Source organism: Nerophis ophidion, linkage group LG19 (genome assembly GCF_033978795.1).
Source record: "Nerophis ophidion isolate RoL-2023_Sa linkage group LG19, RoL_Noph_v1.0, whole genome shotgun sequence".
Classification (NCBI taxonomy): domain Eukaryota; kingdom Metazoa; phylum Chordata; class Actinopteri; order Syngnathiformes; family Syngnathidae; genus Nerophis; species Nerophis ophidion.
In genome coordinates, this window is record NC_084629.1 from 23,906,807 (window position 1) to 23,926,591 (window position 19,785).

General features: G+C 37.6%; 1 protein-coding gene across 2 annotated transcripts in view; it reads left to right on the forward strand.

Annotated features, from left to right (window-relative positions):
- Positions 1–19,785, forward strand: part of plcl1 (phospholipase C like 1) — a 177,695-nt gene that overhangs the window by 111,367 nt on the left and 46,543 nt on the right. For both annotated transcript variants that reach the window (XM_061879621.1, XM_061879622.1), the window contains exons 6-7: positions 2,142–3,258; positions 3,330–3,506. In XM_061879621.1, the coding sequence (XP_061735605.1) occupies positions 2,142–3,258; positions 3,330–3,506 (1,294 nt within the window). The remainder of the gene's footprint in view (positions 1–2,141; positions 3,259–3,329; positions 3,507–19,785) is intronic.

The window sequence follows — 19,785 nt, forward strand, 5'->3', positions numbered from 1 at the left end:
ATTCTTGCTTGATATACAGCTTAAGTTGTTCAACAGTCTGGGGTCTTTTAGGCTTAATAATGCGCCACACATTTTCAATCGGAGACAGGTCTGGGCTACAGGCAGGCCAGTCTAGTACCCACACTCTTTTACTATGAAGCCAAGCTGTTGTAACACGTGGCTTGGCATTGTTGAAAAAAGCTGGGGCGCCCATGATAACATTGCTTGGATAGCAGCATATGTTGCTTCAAAACCTGTATGAATCTTTCAGCATTAATTGTGCCTTCACAGATGTGTAAGTTACCCATGCCTTTGGCACTAATGCACCCCCATACCATCACAGATGCTGTCTTTTTAACTTTGCGCCTATAATAATCTGGATGGTTCTTTTCCTCTTGGTCAGAAGAACACAACGTCCACAGTTTCCCCAAAAAATTTGAAATGTGGACTTGTCAGACCACAGAACACTTTTCCACTTTCCATCAGTCTATCTTAGATGAACTCGGGCCCAGCGTTTCTGGGTGTTGTTGATAAATGGCTTTTGCTTTGCATAGTGGAGTTATAACTTGCTTTTACAGATGTAGCGACAAACTGTAGTTACTGACAGTGGGTTTCTGAAGTGTTCCTGATATCCTTTACACACTGATGTTGCTCTTTGATGCAGTACCGCCTGAGGGATCGAAGGTCCGTAATGTCATTGCTAATGTGCAGTGATTTCCCCAGATGCTCTGAACCTTTGATGACATTACGGACCTTAGATAATGAAATCCCTATATTCCTTGCACTAGCTCATTGAGAAATGTTGTTCTTAAACTGTTTGACAATTCGCTCACGCATTTTACACCAAATCATGGCACCCACCTGTTCCCAATTACCCTGTTCACCTGTGGGATGTTCCAAATAAGTGTTTGATGAGCGTTCCTCAACTTTATGTCTTTTTGCCACTTGTGACAGCTTTTTTGAAACATGTTGCAGGCATCAAATTACAAATGAGCTAATATTTGCAAAAAATATCAAAGTTTACCAGTTCGAACTTTAAGTATCTTGTCTTTGCTGTCTATTCAATTGAATATAGGTTGAAAAGGATTTGCAAATCATTGTATTATGTTTTAAGTTATGATTGGTTTTGGGTTTTGTATATACATCTATCCTGTATACCGTAAATGTGGGCTATAGAGTGCACTGTTATTTACATAATTTTACTCAAATTTACCCACCAAATTTTACAAGAAGCAAATATTTTTACATATGTTAGCTAGTGTGTGGCGCGACCCCGAAAGGGACAAGCGGTAGAAAATGGATGGATAGATGGATAGCTGCACCGCACCATAAACCGCAGTAATAAACCGGTACGACATATTTTATAAATATTTATTTACATACCTTAATTGTTTACAAACAGCTGATCCAACAAAACAGAATCATGGACTCGCTAGCTGCAGAAGCTGGCTCTCTGATCAGCTAAACAGACTCAGTAAGTCCATGGTGATGTTTTGGTGAGTTTGTAAAACTGAAACAACACAAAAAGATTGCCATTTTGAGTTAATAATACTAACACAGACACTCGTAAGTGTGTCAGCATGTTAGCTAATGCCAACAACTGGCTTGATTACATTATGATAGCACGTACAAATATGCATGAAAACACTCTTACAGACATCACACATGGGACAGTTTAGTAAGTAAGAATTGTCATAAGTATATTGCAAAAGTTACAAACGTTGCTTGGAGTGATGAATAATCTTTTTGAACAGAAACGCTGTACTTCTGGTTTTAAGCAGAAACAGGACGTACATTTTCAAGCGGCATCACCTGCAGTGAGTGAACTCATCCAAACGATGGCGCCATAGCACAAACTATAAAACACATTTTCACTGCCCCTGCCGACATATGTGAAAACTATTTGTTTAATACAAAGCCTTAGGGTTGTTAGCGAATAAAAATCAATAAATTAGCTGCACTGTTTTAAAAGACGCAGGATTCAAAGCGTAGCAAAGAGTAGCCCTTGTTTTCCGGAAAATACGGTTTGAATATTTGTTTTAATTAATGCCACAATATTTGAAGTATAATGAGTGGTCAGAACCCACACGGCGGTCTGGCGAGAATCTCTTGTGAAGTTTCCCAGCGTACATTTTAATCTGCTACTGGTTCTTTCCCTACAGTACCTCCTACCGGTCCTACCTCCTGGATGATCAGGTCCATGGCAGGGCGGACCTTGGCGGTCTGATCAAAGCCCTGCAGTCTGGTTGCCGCTGCCTGGAGCTTGGAGTCACCGACGGCCCGGAAGGAGAGCCTCTCCTCGGGGTGAACTACGGTCCTGACATCTCCTGTCACCACCATCACCATCATCAGCAGCACCATCACCACGTGCCAGTCACCATCCGCTCCGCTCTGGAGGTGGTCAACAAGTACGCCTTCCTGACCTCGCAGTATCCTCTTCTGGTCTACTTGTGTCAGCGCTGCACACCCGGCCAGCAGCGCACCATGGCACAACATATGAAGAAGGTGCTGGGTTCCCGACTCTACACTCCAGAGTCTTTACCCGTCAGCCTGGGAGGACGAGCCACGACCCTTCCGTCCCCCGAGCAGCTGAAAGGACGCATCCTCATCGTGGGCAAGAAGCTTCCTCCAGAGCACGAAGGCTCAGATGGGGAGGTGTCTGAGGAGGAAGAGGAGGTAGGAGGCGGAGGACCTCTGGCTGGACGTAGAATGACCATCCCGGGTGAGGAGGATCTGGGCGTGGTCTTGGTGGTCCCGCCTCCCTCTCAACCCAGGAAGCTCCGCCTTCACAAAGACCTCTCTGACCTGGTGGCCATCGCCCGCACGGGCAGCCGCCACTTTTACGCCCAGAGAGCTGCTCACAAGCAGCGCTCGCCGCCCGGCAGTCCCAGCTCTCCCAGCACCCCCTCGGCCGCAGAGAACCCCTACTGGACGCTCTGCTCCCTAGGCGAAGGCGAAGGCGGGCGCCTCACCACCGAGAGCCCGGAGGACCTGGTTATGTTCACCAAGCGCACTCTGACCAGGGTGCGGCCCAGCTCGGTGCGCCTGGACTCCAGTAACCCCAACCCGCAAGGGTACTGGAAAGGAGGGGTGCAGCTTGTGGCCTTAAACCAGCAGACCCCCGGCGCCATGCTGGACCTTCACAAAGGACGCTTCTCTCAGAACGGAGGGTGCGGGTACGTTCTAAGACCCGCCGTCATGAGGGACGAGGTGTCGTACTTCAGCGCTCATACGCAAGGATGCGTGCCTGGGGTGCCGCCTCAGACTCTCCGCATTAAGGTTTTCTTTTCTTCAACTTTCAACATATTCCATAAACCCTCCACCTAAATCCCTCTTCTGTTCTTCTCCAGGTCATTAGTGCCCACAACCTACCCAAACCTCAGGGATCGGGCGCCAAGGGGGAGGTCATTGACCCCTATGTGGTCCTGGAGCTTCACGGCGTTCCTGCCGACTGTGCAGAACAACGCACGCGCACGGCACTGCAGAACCAGGACGACCCCCTCTTTGACGAGACCTTCGAGTTTGAAGTAAGGCATCTATTTGTTTTTTTTCCCCATATTTTTACAAGGCCTGTTAAACGCCAAAATATTTTATGATGTTTTTTTCATATCACTTCAATCTGGCACCGTAAGTCTGAAGAAATCATAGAAAATGTTCTTAGGAATATAATTAGTTAAACATACCTTAATATTCACAACCTTGTTCCAGTTACTAAGTATTAGGGCTGGGCAATATGGATGAAAAAGTATATCTCGATATATTTTTACTTCGACTCGATATTCGATATATATCCCAATATATTTTGCGGTGAAATTATACATATAAAGATATTAATTTTTGAGTGAAATTCACTGAAATTGACAACGACAACTGTACTGTAAACCAGGGGTCCCCAAAATGTTTCCCACCAGAGACCGGTTTAATGTATGCATTATTTCTACGGACCGGCTTTTCAAGTGTGGCAGATAAAAACAGCAAAACACTTTGCATGAAAAATCAACTCACTATAACGCTGAAATAATGGGAGTCCTGGACGTGTTTCTTTGCAAAAAGATGGTCGCGGCACGTTGATGGCATATATCATATACCAGTGTTTCTTAACCATAGGGCCAGGGCGCAGTGTTGTGCCACGAGCACCACCTAGAATGTAATATATGTGTTTTTTCAGCTGTGGTCCGCATAGGCCACAGCGGTACTTAGTTGTAATACACTTTTCTACCACTTGTGGCAGTAATGACAATACAAAACAACCAGAGTGAAATTCATACAGAAATTTCTTAAGCGCACAAATTATGACTAAAGTGGTATTTTCCTATGCATTTTAATTTTATTGACAGTTTAGTTCAAAAACATATTTATCGTTAATTTATTGAAGAGGTTCATTTAGCCTACTGACGTGTATTTATAAATGGTTGATTTATATAGGCTAGTAAGGTAAAGTGTTGTACCTGACAGGTTTCGGCTACTTTGCTTCTGCAGCCTTCATCAGCGGTGTCGCTTGATGTTAGCGTGACATGTTAGCGTGACGTTGTCTGTGAGTGTTATATGGATTGTACCATCCCACCTGAAGTGGTGGGATAGTGGCGTCCCCTGGTGTGCGTCAGGGGTAGGGCGGGGCGCCCCCTGTCGTCTGGAGCAAAGTAGCCGAAATTTGTCAGGTACAACACTTTACTTTACTAGCCTATATAAACCAACCATTTATATATATTATTAATTTAGTTTATTTATTTTAGCAGAACATAATGTATATATCGTATGTCAATTTTATTTTGTCTAATCAGTCTGACCTAAGCCTAAGGTTTATCTGTTAAATTAATAATTCAATCTTTGTGATTAACACATGCTTTTATATAATTTTACAAGGTAGGGAACTGTAAGTAGGTCAGATTTTATTTTATTGTATACGACGGGCTCGGGATCTTTCTGTGTGGAGTTTGCATGTTCTCCTCGTGACTGCGAGGGTTCCCTCCGGGTACTTCGGCTTCTTCCCACCTCCAAAAACATGCACCTGGGGATAGGTTGATTGGCAACACTAAATTAGCCCTAGTGTGTGAATATTAGTGTGAATGTTGTCGGTCTGTCTGTGTTTTGGCCCTGCGATGAGGTGGTGACTTGTCCAGGATGTACCCTGCCTCCCGCCTGAATGCAGCTGAGCTAGGCTCCAGCACCCACCGCGATCCCAAAGGGGACGAGTGGTAGTAAATGGATGGATGGATGGATGGATGGATGATCAAAATCAAGAGTTAGATTACTAATTCAGTAATAATATTGTAGTCGGCCCTGTGTCCCTCTGTAGTGTAGTCCTGAGGTCAAACAGGTTAAGAACCCCTGCTATATACAAGGACCCTACAGATGAAAATGAGCCTTGATGAGCAACCTGACGGAGGAAAATTGTATACTATAACAAATGGCGACTTCCTGTCAGGAGTTGTAATATACATCTATAAACAAGCTTATTGGTGTGTTTAGTGGGACAGACAAAAGTTAAGTTGGAGAAAATGTTTTAGTTTATAAATCAATTAATGTTTCTGTTCGGCCCGGTAGAAAATGCGTCACGGACCGGTACCAGTCCCCGGACTGGTGATTGGGAACCACTGCGTAAACAGTCAGTGGCACTTTTTAACCCAGTTAGTCAAGATTGGTTTTAACAGCACAGAAAATAAACTTTTTAAGTAGCACAGAATTCCATAACATTAATAGAAAAAATATATATTCTTTCCACGTAAAACAAATAACATAGCTGTGCAAATGATACAAAATGTATCAAAACTCAGCTAAAAATTACATTTGCAGGCAGGCACTTTTTAATTCCCAGTCGATGATGTAATGGACTGTCTACCTTGTACGGTTCTGGTCAGCGCCAAGTAAGTGACTTGACTTAATTCTGCGGCTTTGATCTTCTGCACTTCAGCATACATTTTTGGCAAAATTTCTTGTGGGAAATGTGCCCGGCTTGGCAACTCGAGAGCAGTTTTGATTTGGGCTTACAAAGTAAACAACTCAAAAGAATGTTTTATCCAGACGCATACATTTGTCCAAATGTGGCCAAGTAGACACATTGTGGGTTTCCTCGACGTTGTCTACATCGCTAAAAGAAAAATCTAAAGACAAGAATCCCTCTGCCATCTTCCACTATTTTTTTTAATATATAATGGGCCCGCTTGAATATTTTCTACGACTCTCTCGTCGTCATTTGGGATGTCTGTTGTGATTTCCCTTCCTGGGTGCATGGCTCGCCCTATCTTGCCTCTGATTGGTCTGTCCCCAATATCTTGCTCTAATCTTAACTGATCGTGACTCATCATAATAAACAACCAACCAATCATGGATGTTCTTATACGTGCAAGCACATCTTGGAAGGAGGAAAGGGAGGGGTTTAGTAGCGAGTGGGAAGCGGAGGAGAACGAGGTTGGTCATTTTAACGTGAAATTAATTATTACGATATTTTCTTAATTCATATCTTGTTTAAAAATATATCGATACATCTTAAAAACTCGATATACCGCCCAGTCCTACTAAGTATTACTTCTTATTATAGCAGGTTGAATAAAACAGACATTGCAGCCTGATTATATGTTGTATTTGATCACATTCAAATAGTACTTTGAGTTTAGGATAATATTAAGCAATATTATCATTGGTTATCTTCAGGTGCGATAGCCAATCAGATCACAAATTTGTTGACAGTAGACCTCCTTTATGAGGGGCCGTTAGAGACATTATTCAGAATGCCCTCTTAGATACACTCCTGACATCCTCTCCCATAGATGACTGAAAAAATATTCTCTCATTCACACTACTAACATCTTCTCAAACACACTACTGACATCCTCTCATACACACAACTGACATCTCATACACACTATTGAAATACTCTCATACACACTACTGAAATCCTTTCATGCACACTACTGAAATCCTCTCATACACACTAGTTTCAAGTTTATTCACAATACCATATGACAATTACAGTAGTGGTGAAATGTCATCATTTAAACTGACATCCTCTCATGTACACTACTGAAATCCTTTCATACACAGTACTGAAATGCTCTCATACACACTAATGACATCCTCTCATACGCACGACTTAGATCTTCTCACACACTACTGACATCCTTTCATAGACACTACTGAAATCCTTTCAAACACACTACTGAAATGTGTTTCTCTCATACACACTACAGACATCTTATAGACACTACTGACATCCACTCATACACACTACTGAAATCCTTTCATACACACTACTTAAATCTTCTCATACACACTACTGACATTTTTTGCTCTGATACACACTGCTGACATTCTTTCATACAGACTACTAATATCATATTATACACAATGCTAAAATATTTTTCTCTCATACACACTACTGAAATCCTCTCATGCACACTACTTAAATCTTCTCATACACACTACTGAAATATTTTGCTCTGATACACACTACTGACATCCTCTCATACACACTACTGATATCATCTTATACACAATGCTAAAATATTTTTCTCTCATACACAGTATTGAAATACTCTCATACACATTATTGCATGTTTTCTCTCATATACACTACTGAAATCCTCTCACACACACGACTGATACTCTTTCATACACACAACTGAAATGTTTTTGTCTCATGCAAACTACTGAAATCCTTTTATACACACTACTGAAATACTCTCATACACATTACTGAAATGTTTTTCTCTCTCACACAACACTACTGAAATCCTTTCATGCACACTACTGAAATGCTCTCATTTACACTGCTGAAATGCTGTTATATACCCCCGAGCTAGCTAACCTGTACTAGCCGCTGAAATGGTCTGTCCGACACATCCAGTCAACCGACGATGAGCTGTATCCAGGCTTCCGGCTTCCGATGGTTGCTGCAAATTTTGAGTTTGAATATTTCATTTTTTATTTTTTCACTTTTAATATGCCTTCCGGCCCAGTACAGCTGGGATAGGCTCCAGCCGCTACCCCGAGAATGACAAACGGAAAAAAAATGAATGGATGTAATATGTTTTCATAATTATTTAAATTTTGACAGTACCACGTAGAGATATGTTTTTAATTGCTGATGCGGGCTTATTGATTTTAAATGCACGGGAAAATAGCCTGTGAGATTGAGGCGATTCAATACACAGTAGTGCGCAATTGTGTTTCTGTTCGGCATTTCTCCAGTCGTGGTCATGTGGGGACCTGAATAATGGTATTATGAGAGGTATTTATTAAAGTCATACTAAGTGGAACATCGCTGAAAGCCGAGGTATAAAATACACGGCCCGCCACTGGATTCTCGTAATACATCATTTGATATATAAATGACTATAAAACCTTTTCAAAACAGGTTACAGATGACAAAGGCTTCTCATAATCAATAAAATCAACGGTATCAATAATAATGATAATAAAAATGTAAATGGATTAATGTCCCCAACCTAAAAAATATTCTTAAAAAAAGAGAGGAGATATATACAAATCTCTCTCTCTCTCTCTCTCTCTCTCTCTCTCTCTCTCTCTCTCTCTCTATCTCTCTCTCTCTCTCTCTCTCTCTCTCTCTCTATCTCTCTCTCTCTCTCTCTCTCTCTCTCTCTCTATATATATATATATATATATACAAACAGTATGTTAATATATTTTATTTAAAAAAATATTAAATACAACATGGTCAAAAGATTTTATTATGTGTATAAGTACTCTTTGAGGACTTTCACAACGTGATAATTATATAAATGTATTACTGTTTTTGTCAATTGATTCTCAAAAATTAGTAATTACAGTAATTGTGACCAAAATGATCACGGTGTGAAAGTGCTCAAAAAGTGTGTATACATAGTAAAATTTATTGACCAAGTTGTATTTAAAAACTTTTTTTTTAATCGAAATAAATAGACACACATTATACTTTATGATGCTGGCAAAAGAAACATTAAATACTATTCTCGTTTCATAAGGGCTATATAATTTTTTAAAAATATGTTAATATTCTTCCATTTTAATGTGTAAACATTTTCAAATGTGTTTTTGTTTTTTTTTTAGTTTAAATTGAGTGTTCAAATTTGCTTCCCTTCTGGTTTATGTGACATCACGTGACTTCACTTCCTGTAGAAGTCTGCGATGACGTGACACTGTTGAGTATAAATCACTTTCTTCTATTTATGTGACTATCTCAGTGGCTCAGACAATAACGGGTTTGTATAAGTTTAGTTTGGTATATGACGTTTATATGACTGTTACAAATATGCGCCACACTGTGAACCCACACCAAACAAGAATGACAAACACATTTCAGGAGAACCTCTGCAATGTAACACAACACAAACACAACAGAACAAATATCCAGATTCCCTTGCAGCACTAACTCTTCCGGGACGCTACAATATACACCCCCCCGCTACCCCTCACCTCAATCCTGATTACGTCATCAAATATTCCTCTTTTATAAATATTTTTTGTGGAAGATTTTGCATATTTTGTGGGTTTGCTATAAAAAAACATAGTTTTGTTTGAAAAAAAAAAAAGAGCGGAAAAAAAAACTAACAAAAAAAAACGTAAAATAACTAAAACATTTTGAAATGAGGAATAGATCTGAAGTTGATGTTGACTCCAGAGATTTAAGCGTTAAATATAAAATGAATGTATGCTCTGGCACACCATTATCATCATTTCATGGCCGAAGCAAAACACTTTTTACAATTTTATACTGAAATAAACACACCTACAACTTATTTAAAACAAATATAGAAAAAACTACCAGCAGCGGTAAAGTTTAGTTCCATGAAGGAAAGAAGAAAATGAATAAATGTTTGTAACTGAATACATTTACATATGTATACACGTGTTTTCTTTTTTTAATTATTTATTTTAATGAATTAAGTAACGTTTATGGCAACCTTTTTCCAAAATACAATATATAATGTGAGATATAACAGGACAATGCATACGTTTATCATTTATTTTCAAAACGCTTACAAAAAAGTGGGACCCCAAAAATTTACTTTGGGACCCCATTTTTATGACTTGACATTTTGAAAATTCCTAGTGCCAATACTGCTGTCAACAGAGGAGAAAAAATGCTTCATTTAAATAAATATATTATTCATAAAGCAAGTTCAAGTATCATTGGCAAATGTTCACCTAGTCCCGGCCTTGGCGTGCTGCCCGCCTTGGCACGCATATACGTGGCCTCATTTGGGATTTCAGAATATGGTCAGCCTACCTTAAGGGGAATTTTTTTTTACCCATGTTTTATCCAATACTGTATATTAGCTTTGAATGTGTTCTACTTGCTTGTAGCCAAAGTGTCATTCTCTGGCTGCCATCGAGGCTTCCAGCGCGGTCACTACTTTAAGGCTTCGTGACATCCTCTATGAATCCCCGCGCGTGGAGTTGGAAGCACAGGCGCGTGTTGTCATGCCAAAAGTTGGTCAACTTCTATCGACTAGAATGACACTGAACGTCGTTAGCATTGAGTGTTCCGCCGCGTTTTTCCCGCTGTTGTCGTTCAAAATCGTCAAAGATGAAGTACATTAATAGTTTTACTCTCCACTATAGGCAATCAGATCAATGGCGACACTAAATTAGCCCTAGTGTGTGAATGTGAGTGTGAATGTTGTCTGTCTGTGTTGGCCCTGCGATGAGGTGGCGACTTGTCCAGGGTGTACCCTGCCTTCCGCCCGATTGTAGCTGAGATAGGGACCAGCGCCCCCCGCGACCCCAAAGGGAATAAGCGGTAGAAAATGGATGGGTGGATGGATGAACATGAACAACAGGCACGTCAACAATGACTCCACTCTAAGTATAGATACTATATAAGTATGTAAGTAGTCATTATTCAAGTACATATAAGACATCTTGGTGGAACCTCCTTGTGAAAGCTATATTATACCATGAATTGATTAATGTGGACCCCGACTTAAACAAGTTGAAAAACTTATTCGGGTGTTACCATTTAGTGGTCAGTTGTACGGAATATGTACTGAACTGTGCAATCTACTAATAAAAGTTTAAATCAATCAATCAAACATAAACAAGACTTAATTAAGACAAATTTAGGCCCAAAATAAATAAAATGTGATTAAAAAAAAGCAGGGGGAAAATTGTTTCTCGTAGTAGGCAAATGAATATTATTAAAAGGGACTAGACTCACTTTTTGCATATATTAGTATTTTTATTGTTGTGCAGGAATCACCTTATTTATTTATTTTTTTTAGAAATTAACAGTCTGGATGACATCATAGTCTGATTTGCATATGAATTTTTTTTTCAAAAGGCTAAAAAAAATAAATGTATGTATATATATATATATATATATATATATATATATATATATATATATATATATATATATATTTGGTTCCGATACAATGCCGATAAGTATTTTTCGATGCTAACATTGATCATCAGGAGTCATACGTACATTTATTATTTTGAAGCATGGAATGTTAGAAAAGGTTGGATCAAGTGAAATGAGTCAAGCGAAACAATGGTAAATCAGAAAATAACTGACCAGGTGTATTTATCATTGAGCACCTGGAATGGATGTATGCTGTCTTTAAGTTAAAGTGGAGTGGTCATTGTTTTGTGACGCAAGTGGCCACAGTCATTTATTAAGTTAAATGCGTGACCCGTTACTTACTGGATACTTTGTTATACACATTGACAAATGTGCTGTTTTAGATGGCAATATTGTTGAATGGAGGACACTTATTCCATAGTATGTCTAGCTTGTATGCGATTGGGCGCTTAGCTGTTGTGTAGCTGCTAGCTCCTACTCGCCTATTATTTACCATGATTACCTTTTTTAAATGGCTAAACTACAAGAAGAGGCTTACAAATATATTTGAAGACAAATGTTGGTGTTATTGTTAGTTGTTTATATCATATTTTCAGATTTGTCATGGTACACTAAGTCATTTTGCTTTTTTTTTGGGAAAAAGGAAAAAGTCAGATTTTTTTTGTACGGTTTCCTAGAGTGCCCGGAAAGGCACCTTATAAGTTAAGTGTATTATTGTATTGTGGTGTTACATAAGTACTTATTTTGCTGCAAACTTCTTTTAGACTTAACATTTAGAGTGGAAGGGCTGCACGGCAATAAAAGCATCTTATGTGATTGTGCCGAAGTCCTCCATCAGCCTCCAACGCACTCAAGTTGAAGGGCTCAGCTTTTTTAAATCAGGCGGCGGCCTAATGAAGCATTATTTTGCTGCGGCGCACAATGCCAACCGACGACCGCTGTGTTGCTGATTGGGCTCCTTCACCGCTTGCCCACCAAGTCGTGGCGTTTCCTCAGCGGCGCCTGAGCTGCTGCGACGGACTGTCACATGTGATGCGGCGTCTCCTTGCTGACGTTATCTGCTGCGCCTTCAGCTTCTTGCCTCAGAGACGGACAACTTAAATCTCCTGAAATACTGAAAGGAAACCTATGGAGGTCTATTCGTGGCTTTGTAACCAAAGCTTGTTTTTGACTCAGAATTTATGAAACTGAATTTTTGGCATTTTAATTTTTTTTACAACAAATTATATTTTCATTTAAAAAAACATTGTTAGCAAAATGCACGTTTAAAAATTTAGTGTATAAAAATGAAGTTTTAAGAAATTCACTGTTTTAAAATTCGGTATATAAAAATTCAGTTTAAAGAAATTAAGTGAATAAAAATTATGTTTATAAAAATGTTGTGTTTTAAAAAATATCAGTGTATGAAAATTTAGTGTATAAAAATTCAGTGTTCTAAAATTTTGTGTATAGAAATTAGGTGTTTTAAAACTCAGTGTATACCAATTCAGTGTATACAAATGGAGTGTTTTAAAATCGAGTATTTTAAAATCCTGTCTATAAAAATTCAGTGTACAAAAATCAGTGTTTAAAAATTTCCTGTATGAAAATTTACTGTATAAAAATGACGTGTTTTAAAATTCAGTGTTTAAAATTTCAGTGTTTAACATATCGGTGTAAATCTTTTCAGTGTTTAAAAAATAGATGGAATAATTCAGTGTGTAAAACTTTTGTTTAAAAAAATTCAGTGTTTAAAAATTTAGCCTGTAAAAAATCACTGTTAATAAAAGCAGTCTTTAAAATTTCATAAAAGCAGTCTTTAAAAATCACTGTTTGAAAATGTACTGTATAAAAATGTGTTTTAAAGTTCAGTGTTTAAAAATTCACTGTATAAAATTTCAGTGTGAACATATTCAGTGTGTAAAAATTCAGCTTAAAAAATTCAGTCTATAAAAAATCTTTGTTTGAAAATTTTGTGTATACAAAAATTCAGTGTAAAAAAATCGGTGTCAAAAAATTTTGTGTTAAAAAATCTGTTTTTAAAAATGTACTTTATAAAAATTTAGTGTAAAAAAATGTCTGTGTTTAACAATTCTGTGTAATAATTCAGTGTGTAAAAATTCAGTTTAAAAAAATTATGTGTTTAAAAATTCAGTGTATAAAATTTCAGTGTAAAAAAAGTCAGTGTTTAAAAATTCAGTCTAATAATTCAGTTTTAAAAAATCCAGTTTTGAAAATCTCAGTCTATATAAGAAAAAAACATTGTTTTGAAAATTTAGGGGTATCCATAAATTCTGTGTAAAAAAAATAGTGTATAAAAAAAAATCAGTGTTTAAAAATGTGCTGCATAAAAATGTTGTGTTTTAAAATTCAGTGTATACAATTTGAGTGTAAAAAAATGTCTGTGTTTAAAACTTCAATGTAATGATTCAGTGTGTTAAATTTCAGTTTAAAAAAATTCAATGTTTAAAAATTCAGTTTATTAAAAACAGTGTGATGAAAATCTGTGTTTAAAAATTCAATTTATACAAAAATTCAGTGTAAAAAAATCAGTGTTTAAAAATTTAGTGCATAAAAAGTCAGTGTATGGAAATTATCTGCTTCAAAAAGCAAGACTCACTTCTGGTAAATTAAGAGACTGAAGCAATCAATCTAAACTATTATACACTGAATTTTTAAAAACTGAATTTTCATACATTGAATTTTTAAACACATGCATGTTGCTCACACATTTTTTTCAATTAAATTGTCAGCATATTTTGAAGCAAAAACATTTAAAATACAAAATTAAAACGCAAAAAAATCAGTTACATAAATTCAGTGTGACAAAAAAAGCTTGTGCAATAAAGACAAAAATTAACTTCCATAGAAACGCGAGTGATTCAGTGGAACCCGTTTATGTCGACGCCCCTTAGACTGTCTGACTCATTATTATGTCATCATAAGATATTTTATATTCCTTTTTAATGGATACAGTCATTTTATTGCACGTCTTAACTACGAAAAAAACGTTTTAGCGCAAATCTTTTATCATGGTTGCTCACATTTTTTAAAAAGTACATGATTCAGTCAAAGAATCCAGGTCCCATGCATTTATTTTGTAAGTTATTTTGCACTGAACAGCATGCTAAGTTATCAACACTCAAACATATGTCAACACAAACTGAAGTGACCTGATTCAATTCAACTGACATTAAATGGCGGGAAATTAAATTACATGAAATTAAAATATAGTGATATTGAAGGAAATAACATGAAGTGACATGAAATTCAATTGTATGAAGTCACATGACGTTACATAACACGACATTACATTGAGTTAAAAAAAACATGACCAAAACTGACATAAAATTTAACTACACAAAATTACACGACCTAAAATTAAAACTTCATGAGATTATTTTATATGACATGAAATGACTTTACATAACATTACCAGACATGAAATCACACGACCTTACATGAAATTAAATGACATTCCATGAAATTAGGGCTGGGCGATATAGCCTTTTTTTAATATCTCGATATTTTTAGGACATGTCATGATACACAACATACTGTACATCTTGATATTTGGCCTTAGCTTTGAATGAACACTTGATACATATAATCACAGCAGTATGATGATTCTATCTGTCTACATTAAAACATTCTTCTTCATACTGCATTAATATATGCTCATTTTAAAGGCCTACTGAAATGAGATTTTCTTATTTAAACGGGAATAGCAGGTCCATTCTATGTGTCATACTTGATCATTTCGCGATATTGCCATATTTTTGCTGAAAGGATTTAGTAGAGAACATCGACGATAAAGTTCGCAACTTTTGGTCGCTAATAGAAAAGCCCTGCCTTTACCGGAAGCATGTGTGCGTGACGTCACTAGTTGCAGGGCTCCACACTTAATTACATTGTTTATACTGGGAGCCACCAGCAGTAAGAGCAATTCGGACCGAGAAAGCGACAATTTCCCCATTAATTAGAGCGAGGATGAAAGATTCGTGAATTAGGATATTGATATTGAAGGACTAGAAAAAAAAAAAGCGACTCCTCCGGCAGTGTGAGCGTTTAAGATGTAATTAGACACATTTACTAGGATAATTCTGGAAGATCCCTTATCTGCTTATTGTTTTAATAGTGTTTTTTTAAAGATTGTAAAAGATTGTAAAGACATACCTCGAGGTCGGATGGCTGCGGTGAACACAAAGTGTCTCAGAGAGAAGCCGAGGAGCCGAGCTCACAGCTGCCGCTGCTGCAGGACGACGAATAATCCAATGATTTCTCCGGTAAGATATATATCACAATTTTTCCATCCAAAAACATGCTGGTTGACGTAGAGAAAACATGTTCGCTTGACCGCTCTGTGTTAAAGCTTCACAGCAAACAAAGAAATATCGGCCGTGTATCGGTGCTGAAGACAGTTGCAATCCACCGCTTTCCACCAACAGCATTGTTTTTTATAGTCTCCATTATTAAATGAACAAATTACAAAAGATTCAGCAACACAGATGTCCAAAATACTGTGTAATTATGCGGTTAAAGCAGACGACTTTTAGCCGCGAGTGGTGCAGCTGCTAATATTTCCTGACAGTCAGTGACGTCACGCGTACGCGTCATCATTCTGCGACGTTTTCAACAAGAAACTCGCGGGAAATTTAAAATTGCAATTTAGTTAACTAAACCGGCCGTATTGGCATGTGTTGCAATGTTAAGATTTAATCATTGATATATAAACTATCAGACTGCGTGGTCGGTAGTAGTGGGTTTCAGTAGGCCTTTAAACTTTCACGCAGACAGGGAAATCACAACTAAGTTAATTTACCAAAACTGTATTTATGAAACAGTTATTAAGCAGTGGCACAAACATTCATGTCATTTCAAAACAGAAAGTGCAAGATTGTCAGAGACATTTTAAAAGAAGCTATTAGTGCGCTTTTGTGCATGATGTCACCAAGATGACATATCAAAACAACAGAAAATTGAAGTGTACTTTTTGTACGGAACGCCACTACAATAGTTTAAAACAAATAAAAAGTGCTCTTGTGCATGATATCACACAAGATAATGCAATAAGTGTCAAATAAAAATGAGCTGCATAATAGGTTCCTGCAGACGTTATCTCCTTCTGTTGTTGACTTTTTTTTTCATACGGCGTTGATCTGGAAATAGTTGCTTCGGCATTTTGTTGGTGTGGCACTGGCCGGAGATGTTGACATGCAGAGATTCAAGCACTCTTCATTCTCTAGCAGGGGACTTTTCAAATGATGCTACACATTAGCAGTGGTGCTTCTTTTTGTAGCAACGCTTTTGCTGCATAAATGTTGAACATATTTCAACTTGTAGCCAAACCACCGCCAGACGATGGATCTATTCTTGGTAATGAATTCTTTCTCCATTTGTTACCAGATTCGCACCTTTTTTCTCTCGTATTACCCCCCGCACCTCACCTATAGCATCACAGCTAACATTACCACATCGCTACCTCTCTGCTCTGACGTTGCACACGTGACAGTATGTGACGTGTGTAAGAAGGTGCGCTTGTTTTAAGTCTCTGTGAGGAGAGACAAGAAAGAGTGAAAAATGCCTGTAGTGTAATGCCCACAGCTAAAAGCAACTGCGTGAGAACGTATACTCGAATATTACGATATATTAATTTTCTGTATCGCACAGAGACAACCCCGCGATATATATTGAATATATCGATATATCGCCCAGCCCTATATGAAATTGAACTAAATTACATGACAGTTCTTGACATGAAATTACAGCACATAACTTGACATTCCAGGAAACCACATGATGTCCTGTGACATTACATGGAATTTAATACAATTACATGAAATTAAATTACATGACTTGACATGACATGACTTTACATGAAACCACATGATGTCATGTGACATTACATGGAATTTAATACAATTACATGAAATTAAATTACATGACATGACATGACTTTACATGAAACCACATGATGTCATGTGACATTACATTAAATTAAATGACATGAAAATTATATGACATGACATGACTTCTCATGAAACCACATGATACTGACATGACATTACGTGAAATTGAATTAAATTGAATGACATGACTTTACACGAAACCACATGATGTCACATGACATTTCATGAAATTAAATTAAATTACATGAAATTATATTGCATGACATGACTTTACATAAAACCACATGATACCACATGACATTACATAAAATAAATTAAATCATATTACATGAAACCACTTTATTTCACATGACATTCCATCAAATTGAATGAAACAATATTACATGACTTGACATGATGAAACCACATGATATCACATGACATTCCGGAAAATTTAATTAAATTAAATGACATAACTTTACATGAAACCACATGATGTCACATGACTTTCCATGAAATTAAATTAAATTACATGAAATTACAAACCCCGTTTCCATATGAGTTGGGAAATTGTGTTAGATGTAAATATAAACGGAATACAATGATTTGCAAATCATTTTCAACCCATATTCAGTTGAATATACTACAAAGACAACATATTTGATGTTCAAACTGATAAAAAATTTTTTTTGTTGCAAATAATCATTAAATTTAGAATTTGATGCCAGCGACACGTGACAAAGAAGTTGGGAAAGGTGGCAATAAATACTGATAAAGTTGAGGAATGCTCATCAAACACTTATTTGGAACATCCCACAGGTGTGGAGGCTAATCGGGAACAGGTGGGTGCCATGATTGGGTATAAAAACAGCTTCCCAAAAAAGCTCAGTCTTTCACAAGAAAGGATGGGGCGAGGTACACCCCTTTGTCCACTACTACGTAAGCAAATAGTCAAACAGTTTAAGAATAAAGTTTCTCAAAGTGCAATTGCAAGGAATTTAGGGATTTCAACATCTACTGTCCATAATATCATCAAAAAGTTCAGAGAATCTGGAGAAATCATTCCACATAAGCGGGCGGCATGGCCGGAAACCAACATTGAATGACCTAGACCTTCGATCCCTCAGACGGCACTGTATCAAAAAATGACCTCAATCTCTAAAGGATATCACCACATGGGCTCAGGAACACTTCAGAAAACCACTGTCACTAAATACAGTTTGTCGCTACATCTGTAAGTGCAAGTTAAAGCTCTACTATGCATAGCGAAAACCGTTTATCAACAACATCCAGAAACGCCGCCGGCTTTTCTGGACCCGAGATCATCTGAGATGGACTGATGCAAAGTGGAAAAGTGTTCTGTGGTCTGACGAGTCCACATTTCAAATTGTTTTTGGAAATATTCGACATTGTGTCATCCGGACCAAAGGGGAAGCGAACAATCCAGACTGTTATCGATGCAAAGTTCAAAAGCCAGCATCTGTGACGGTATGGGGGTACATTAGTGCCCAAGGCATGGGTAACTTACACATCTGTGAAGGCACCATTAATGCTGGAAGGTACATACAGGTTTTGGAACAACATATGCTGCATTCTAAGCTCCGTCTTTTTCAAGGACGCCCCTGCTTATTTCAGCAAGGCAATGCCAAGCCACATTCAGCATGTGTTACAACAGCGTGGCTTCGTGAAAAAAGAGTGTGAGTACTTTCCTGGCCCGCCTGCAGTCCAGACCTGTCTCCATTCAAAAATGTGTGGCGCATTATGACCAAACCCTGGAGACCCTGGACTGTTGAATGACTGAAGCTCTACATAAAACAAGAATGGGAAAGAATTCCACTTTCAAAGCTTCAACAATTAGTTTCCTCAGTTCCCAAATGTTTATTGAGTGTTGTTAAAAGAAAAGGTGATGTAACATAGTGGTGAACATGCCCTTTCCCAACTACTATGGCATGTGTTGCAGCCATGAAATTCTAAGTTAATTATAATTTGCAAAAAAAAAATAAAGTTTATGAGTTTGAACATCAAATATCTTGTCTTTGTAGTGCATTCAATTAAATATGGGTTGACAAGGATTTGCAAATCATTGTATTCCGTTTATATTTACATCTAACACAATTTCCCAAACTCATATGGAAACGGGGTTTGTATATTACATGGCATGACTTTATATGAAACCACATGATATCACATGACATTACATTAAATTAAATTAAATTATATTACATGACTTTACATAAAACCACATGATGTCACATGACATTGCATCAAATTGAATGAAATTATATTACATGACTTAAGATGAAACCACATGGCATTCAATGAAATTTAATTAAATTAAATGACATGACTTTACATGAAACTACATGATGTCACATGGCATTCCATGAAATTTAATTAAATATAAAATAAATATCAATAATACCAAGTGTAGCGTGTGTTCCCAGATCTCAAATTTCGACAAAAGCGGTGTACAGTATGTCGACTTAAGCGGGCGTTATCAGTAATAATATTAATATGGAAAAGACAATGGTCGACATGAGTGGAACCAACGTGAGCAGGTTGGCCTCGTCGTCTGATGGCGTAATCGTTAGAGGGAGGCTGGTCGATGATAATTCCATGTGGCCACAACTCAGTTAC